The sequence below is a fragment of the Electrophorus electricus genome, chromosome 22 (assembly GCF_013358815.1).
Source record: "Electrophorus electricus isolate fEleEle1 chromosome 22, fEleEle1.pri, whole genome shotgun sequence".
NCBI lineage: Eukaryota > Metazoa > Chordata > Actinopteri > Gymnotiformes > Gymnotidae > Electrophorus > Electrophorus electricus.
The window spans coordinates 8,391,354-8,398,853 of record NC_049556.1 but is presented as its reverse complement, the minus strand read 5'-3'; the positions used below and the strand labels follow the sequence as shown (position 1 = coordinate 8,398,853).

Genomic DNA, 7,500 nt, shown 5'->3' with positions numbered 1-7,500 from the left:
GGTAATGGCACACCGGGTTGCTGCCTGGTGGAACGACACTGTAGGACCCACGCAGCCCAATAGCTGACGTTAGCGCTGGGCGTGAGTGTGTGTGACAGACTAATCCCCTACCCCGCTCCTCCCCTGCTTCTTTTTGTGGATGCATTTTCATATGGAATGCACCTTCCCAAATTCCCACGGATAAATGTTCACACCTTCCCACATTCCCAGGGATAAATGTTCACACCTTCCCACATTCCCAGGGATAAATGTTCACACCTTCCCACATTCCCACAGATCATGTTCACACCTTCCCATGAATTATGGAATAATCTCATGATCCAAAGCCTGTAAGGCAAAGTTTGGATTAAATGGATTATAGTGCAACCTGTTTTGTGTGTGTGTTCGTGCGTGTGTGTGCAGGTCGTTTGACCGTGCCATGGAAGAGTGGCGGCACTTCCACTGTGACCTGAGCGACCTGTCTCAGTGGCTGAGCGAGGCGGAGCGAGCCCTGGCCGACCCCAGTGGCCGACCTGACGGACAGCTGGACCTGGAGCGGGCCCGTGCTCAGCAGGAGGTCGGTAGCTGAATCGATGGTTGCGGGGGGGGTTCAGAGCCTTGTGAAGCAGCCACAGCAGAGGACTGTGGGAAATGGCGCTGCATGTCTGGGTCCAGCGGGAAGCCGGGCCAAATGGAACTGATTATGCTGCCTCGTTAGCTATGGACGACATCAGAACAAAGACCTCCGGTTAAAAGTGTCCGCTGACATCAGTAACAACATTTCGAGCTTTGTGAGTGTGGAGGGGTGTCTCATTAGCTTCTAATGAACAGTTATATTTGGCTAAATCCTGTTGAAGACTGAGGCAGAGCACTGGGATTTGTTTTGCCAACCAAAATACCGGAGATTGGGTGTGTGTGGGTATGGGTGTGGGGTGTGTGTGTGTATATATGAGAGAACCTGCCTTATTGCGTGCGTGCATGTGTGCTACTCCAGGAACTGGAGCAGGGCCTGGAGACTCAGCAGGCCGTCCTGACTGCACTCACCCAGACAGGACAGCACATTGTCGGGCAGCTGTCCTCCCCGGACGGTCCCCTCCTCCAGGACAAGCTGGATGGCCTGACGCAGCGCTGGGCCATTATCCACAGCCAGCTCGCCGAGCGCCACCTCAGGTAACCATGGCAACGTCGAGGACCCCTCCAACCCAGTACTCGTAGGGTTCAGGTTTTAAAAGCGTGTTTCTCTTTCTGACCTTTCGTCTGTGTGTGTGTGTGTGTGTGTGTGTCTGTAGGTTAATGGCTGCTGACCCGGCCGTGTTAGAGGTTGCCCAGCGCAGTACCGACCTGGCTGATTGGTTAGACCAGGCTGAGGTCGCAGTGGAGACTCTACCTGTGTCTGCCACTGACACGAACTTCAGGGAGCTAAAGGTGAGTTAAGCAGATCACATCAAACCTCAGTACAGTGTCAGTATAGTAAACTCTCCCTCCCTCTCTCTCTACCTCTCTCTCTCTCTCTCTCTCTCTACCTCTCTCCCTCCCTCTCTCTCTCTCTCTCTCTCTCTCTACCTCTCTCTCTCTCACTCTCTCTCTCCCTCTCACTCTCTCCCTCCCTCTCTCTCTCTCTGTCTCTCTCTCTACCTCTCTCTCTCTCTTTCCCTCTCTCTCTCTCTCTCACTCTCTCTCACACTCTCTCTCTCACTCTCTCTCTCTCTCTCTCTCTCTCTCACTCTCTCCCTCTGTCTCTCTCTCTCTACCTCTCTCTCTCTCTCTGTCTCTCTCTCTACCTCTCTCTCTCTCTCAGGCTCTGGCAGAAGAGTTGGATCAGCAGAATGAGAGCTTGACCTGGTTAAACAGACATGGCGCTCAGGTTCTGGCCAGCTCCCGCCTGAGCGCGCGGGACAGAGACGCGCACACCTCTAAACTGCGCCAGATCAACATCAAGTGGAGCAAAGTACGTGTTTCCGCCTCACGTTCTCTAGCTAGACACTAGGCTTAGAGTATCAGGAGATGTTGGAGGAAGCTGTCTGGCGGAATATGACATGAATGGAATGTGTCTGTACTGACTGAACTGAACTCACCGGTAATAACGGTCTACGGATTATTATGGAATCTTTACATTACGGTCTATGGATTATTATGGAATCTTTACATTACGGTCTGCGGTTTATTATGGAATCTTTACATTACGGTCTGCGGTTTATTATGGAATCTTTACATTACGGTCTGTGGTTTATTATGGAATCTTTACATTACGGTCTACAGATTATTATGGAATCTTTACATTACGGTCTGCGGTTTGTTATGGAATCTTTACATTACAGTCTACGGATTATTATGGAATCTTTACGTTACGCTCTACGGTTTTTGCTCATAACAGCCTGCCCATTGTCTTCCTCCTTATCTCTGCATTTGTGTGTGTGCGTGCGTGCATGCGTGCCTGTGTAGGTGACCCGCGAGTTGCTGGACAAGGTGGGCGAGGTGGAGGCCAGACTGCAGCCGGACATCCAGTTTCAGGAGCGGATGACGCGGCTGGGCGACTGGGTCGACCACACCCACCAGTCCTCGGACCGCCAGGGGACCGGCGCCGACCTGCAGGTGCGTCCTGGGCCCTAGAGCACCCGCCACTGTCCTGGAGACAAGCCACGTTTACCTCGCGATGGCCAGCCTTTGCTAGTGCTGGCTACCACACCTTAGTTGCTATGGTAACACTTTTAAAGGGGAGGCGTCGCGTTGTCGGAGAACTCGGCGGAGAGTCACTTTTCTCGTGCACTGCCACAGTTTTGTTTTTTTTTTCCCCACCGGCGTAAAACCGGAAAGTGCGATTTTCCGGTCGGCGTTGGAGTGCGAGTTAGCAGAGGTAAAAAAAAAAGCGTGTGGGGGGGTAACGCAGGTTCTGCAGACGTCTTTGCGAGAGAGGAAGCAGAAACTGGAGGAACTACCGGCACGCTCCATTGAACAGCTGCTCCTCCCCCAGGAAAAGGTTTGGCTAATGAGCCGCTGCTGACTAGTCCCGCCTAGGGCCGCGCGATATTGCGCAATTCACAAAGAGAAACAACAATATTACAGGTTTAATGATGCATTATTTTAAGATTCACAAGGTTTTCTTTTTGTCTACGTTACCAAAGCTCCGTCACAGCTTTGCACCAAACTTAAGGGCTGTGTTGTGCTTGTGTGCGTGTGTGCGCGTGCGTGTGTGTGTGTGTGTGTGCGCGTGTGCGTGTGTGTGCGCGTGTGCGTGTGTGTGTGTGTGTGTGTGTGTGTGTGTGTGTGTGTGTGTGTGGCTGCTGACTGGAAGGCCCTGGATACCAAACTGAAAGAAACAGCAGAAGTAGCCGTGTTGCCGTGGCCTCACCAGCTCACCGCTGCGGTATCTCCAGGTGAGGAGCAGTCGCCTCCAGCACACTGCTGCACACCCCGCCCGGCGGTGCACGGGAACGATGTGGGCCCTTCATTTCCTCTTCGTCACGTCTGTCTGACTCACGGGCTCTCCATCTCTCTCATCAATGCTCCCTCTCTCTCTCTCTCTCTCTCTCTCCCTCTCTCTCTCTCCCTCCGTGTTAGTGGTGTGTGAGACTCCGAGGCCAACAGCACTGGCAGAGGACTCTCTCAGCGCCGAGCGCACGCGCGATCGGGTCACGGAGCTGGCCGAGTGGCTCCAGCTCATACAGCAGATGGTCAAGTCCAGCATAGTTACCGTGGGCGACACCGACGAGATCCGGACCACTATTGGCCGCCTGGAGGTGTGTGTGCGCGCACGTGTCTATTCTTACACTACTGCGTCCCATCTGTAGAGCTGTAGTTTATGAAAATGCATCTTATTGCACAGCTATCTGAAAGTGTGTGTGTGTGTGTGTGTGTGTGTGCGCGTACGCACGCAGGTAACAAAAGCTGATCTGGAGCAGAGACATGCGCAGCTGGAGGAAATTTTCACTCTGGCTCAGAACATCAAGAATAAAACACCTGACCTGGACGTGCGCGCCTCCATCACAGAGAAACGTAAGACCACACCTCTCGCCGCCCTTCTCCCTTTGGGAACCTCTAGTGCGTCATTTCCCGTAGTGAAAGGAAAACATTTGAACCTTCTTAAATGGGAGAAGAAAATGCAGCAGCTCGAACTCCCTCCCTGGCCTTAAACGGCTTCCTCCGAACGAGCCCCGGGTGTTGGAAAGCCGGATCTCCAGGAGGCAGCTTGGCCTGTGCCGTTAATGCCAGCGCCACGCCGGGGGCTTCCCGGCGCCAGCATGTCAGGTGTGTTTATGGCCTTCCTCTTCCTGCTTTGTGCCCAGTGGAGCAAGTGCGCAGCCAATGGGATAGCACGCAGAGCGCCGTGGAGATGCGTCTGCTGCAGCTCGAGCGCATGATTGCCCACAGCGACCAGTGGCAGGACCAGAGAAGCCAGGTGAAGGCTCTGATAGGCCAGAACGAGGCCCATTTGCATAACCTGCTGCAGAAGAGCCGAGACCCACTGACCAAACAGATCGGGGAAAACAAGGTGAAGGAGCGACCTTTGATCTGTTTGTAAGATGCGGCAATTTGACGCCATGTAGTGCTCGTGAAAGCCCGAGCCAGAGTTTAAATAATAAATAAAATAAGCAGTATATAAGTGACTAATGCACTCTGGGCAGGTCTGGTTCTGTTACTATTGCAGAAACACCATCTGACTGTTTTTCCACTTAATCTGGTTTTTCACTCACTCACTCGCTCACTCATCCATCTGTTCCAGGTTGCATAACGGATTTTACAATTGACATTTACAATCAAGGCTGTTTTTTGTTTTTGTTTGCTTCGATTCATATTACGTATGCCCACTGCATATTTTTCAATGATAAATAAATAAATAATAGAATCAATAAATAAATAGAGCGAGAGCGCTGGTGTGTGTAATGTAGTGCGACTGAGCCGCGCAGCTCCGTACTGCGTTCTGGGTCGGGACCAGCAGGGGGCAGTGGCGTGCTGCTCTCGGACGCCTGCCTGGGTCCAGTTCGCCTTATTTCATGAGGGCCAAGCTGCGTGTACACCGTCGTGTGATATATATATTTTTTTTTCATCCGTAAAACGAGTGGCCATATATTGCCACTGCTGTACTGGCTTCGTATTTCTTCTGTTGTTAAAATAGCTACAGTGCTGGTAAATGATCATTTGATTAAATGAGCACGGAGAACCGAAATGCATCGAGTCTAGCTGAGCTGTGTGGGACTAATATACCTGGCAAAAAAAAGCGTTTAAAAACGAGCAAAAAAGCCGCGTCAAGACGTTAACTGGCAGAGAGTGGAGCATGTAGCCAGCTGGGGCTAAAGCCGAGTGATGTAGCGGAGCTGGCGTTACTTAAGTTAATACGTTTTATTCATATTCATGAGATTTAAATAGGTTATTGGCTAATACATTGAACTGTGGACGATGTGCTCTTTTAGAGGACGATAAATGTTGGGACCAGCGTCAATCCCACATGAATCCATCAACACGAATGAGGAATGGCCCTGTAGTCACGGATCCCTGAACTACATAGCTAATGTTACTAACCTCTATAGGGAATACCGCCAATATTACTAAACTGTATAGGGAATTCTGTTAGTCTTACTAAACTGTATAGGGAAAACAGCTAATACGTATAGGGAATTCTGTTAATCTTACTAAACTGTATAGGGAAAACAGCTAATACGTATAGGGAATACCGCAGATATTACTAAACCGTATAGGGAATACGGCTTATATGTATATTGGTATAGGGAATACTACTATTAACTGTATAGGGAATACCGCTAAACTATTTTGGGAAGATCCCTTTTTACATGGAAACGCAAGACGTGCATCCGAGCGTAGCAATTAAGCGAATGACACGCTTGATCTAACACGTGCGTTTACGCAGGTAGACGGAGTACCCGGAGTGTGCGTCACACTTCTCATCCCATAACAACTAACTGGGGTGTAATTCTTGCTGAATCCAATCTAAATGCATCTCTTTTTTTTTTTGTCGATTGGTTTCGAGTTACTGTAAAATCTAAGCAAAGACTTACGGAACAGTCGATGTTACTTCATTTTAACTTAAAGTGGGGTGGTTAGGTTTTTTTTTCTGGGGCAGCTGTGCTACCGATATGGCCACGCCCCCTGTACATGGACATAATTTCATAAAGGTGTTGTGGGTTTTTTTTTTTGGTGTGTGACCATATCATGAGTAAGCTTCTTTGGTGACAGACAGCCACACAGGAGAGTCTGATTGTCCGCATGCCCCCCCCCCACTCTCCCTCTCCCAAGGCCTTCCTCCAAGACGTGGGGCGAGAGCAGGTAACCGTGGCGACCTTTAACGAGCTCTGCAATCAGCTTCTGGAGGACTACTCCGCCGATGATACGCGCAGGGTCAAGGAGGTCATGGACAAACACCTCACAGCCTGGAACTCCATCAACCACAGGTACGTCCACGCGTGCCCCGAGCTGGAAACTGAGACGTGCGCGCACCTTTCGTCACACCAGACTTGGACACGCACGTGGCCAGCGCACGCGTTTACGCGCGTCGTGCGTTTGCGCGCGATTGCGCGCGCGCACCCTAACCCCTGCGCTGTCGGCCAGGGCGTCGGACTGGCAGGCGGCACTAGATGCCCAGCTGAAGAGCCTGCAGGATTCCCTCCGGGAACTCGAGTCCTTCCTCAAGTGGCTGCAGGAGGCGGAGACGACCGTCAACGTGCTGGCCGATGCCGCCCAGAGGGAGGAGCTCTCTCAGGACGCCGCCCACCTCCGGGACCTGAAGGGTCAACTAGAGGTAAGCGCGCTTTTTTAATTTTTTGCTGCTCTTGTGGTTTTGCTTTTTGTTTTCTCTTCACGTACGTGTGTGTGTGTGTGTTTAATTGTACGTCGGTCTACTGTTTACCCTGACCCACTACACAAGGATGTACGTATGTGTATGTATGATGCTGTCTTCTGATCTGATGCGATCTGATCTGATATGGTTACCCAGACATTCTAATGCCCTTATGTATGAGGTAGAAGTGTGTTAGCATTCCAAAGGCCTGCTGAGCTGTTATCTGCATACTTGAGTGTGTGTATTATTAGATGTGTGTGTGTGTGTGTGTGTGTCTTCTATCATCACCCTGTCACTGCTCATTTATACACACTTCATCCAAACTGCAGTTTGGACATGTTTAAAGAGGAAAGGAATACCTACGAGGCATTGGAAAGTTCCACGTACCTCCGTGTGTGTGTGTGTGTGTGTGTGTGTGTGATCAAACTGCAAGATTAGCATCATAGTATATAGACACACTGGCTTGGCTCAGCAGAATGTGTGTGTTTCTCGGCTGGATGGTGAGCTCTCCGCCCCGCCGGGCGGCACACCCTCAAAGCCGTTTGCGTTGTGGACCCGGGGTTTGTAAAGGTGACTCCGTATTGTAGTTCCGCGGTACCTGTGACTCCAGCCTGCCGGACTGGCCGGGACGCGTTCCCTGAGTAGATGACGAAGCACTTCTGTAAGTCGCTCTGGATACAAGTGTCGGCTGAATTCTCAACGTGCCAACGGCAGGCGTCTCCTCTCAGCCG

At 51.0% G+C, this 7,500-nt stretch overlaps 1 protein-coding gene across 8 annotated transcripts in view; it reads left to right on the top strand.

Annotated features, from left to right (window-relative positions):
• LOC113570381 (utrophin-like) overlaps positions 1 to 7,500 on the top strand; it is a 112,622-nt gene that overhangs the window by 35,047 nt on the left and 70,075 nt on the right. For 7 of the 8 annotated variants that reach the window (XM_035521344.1, XM_035521345.1, XM_035521348.1 and 4 more), the window contains 11 exons: positions 403 to 556; positions 974 to 1,149; positions 1,269 to 1,404; positions 1,778 to 1,927; positions 2,422 to 2,571; positions 3,272 to 3,353; positions 3,538 to 3,716; positions 3,855 to 3,972; positions 4,263 to 4,468; positions 6,229 to 6,383; positions 6,541 to 6,730. In XM_035521344.1, the coding sequence (XP_035377237.1) occupies positions 403 to 556; positions 974 to 1,149; positions 1,269 to 1,404; positions 1,778 to 1,927; positions 2,422 to 2,571; positions 3,272 to 3,353; positions 3,538 to 3,716; positions 3,855 to 3,972; positions 4,263 to 4,468; positions 6,229 to 6,383; positions 6,541 to 6,730 (1,696 nt within the window). The remainder of the gene's footprint in view (positions 1 to 402; positions 557 to 973; positions 1,150 to 1,268; positions 1,405 to 1,777; positions 1,928 to 2,421; positions 2,572 to 3,271; positions 3,354 to 3,537; positions 3,717 to 3,854; positions 3,973 to 4,262; positions 4,469 to 6,228; positions 6,384 to 6,540; positions 6,731 to 7,500) is intronic. The other variant, XM_035521347.1, reaches the window with a different exon arrangement.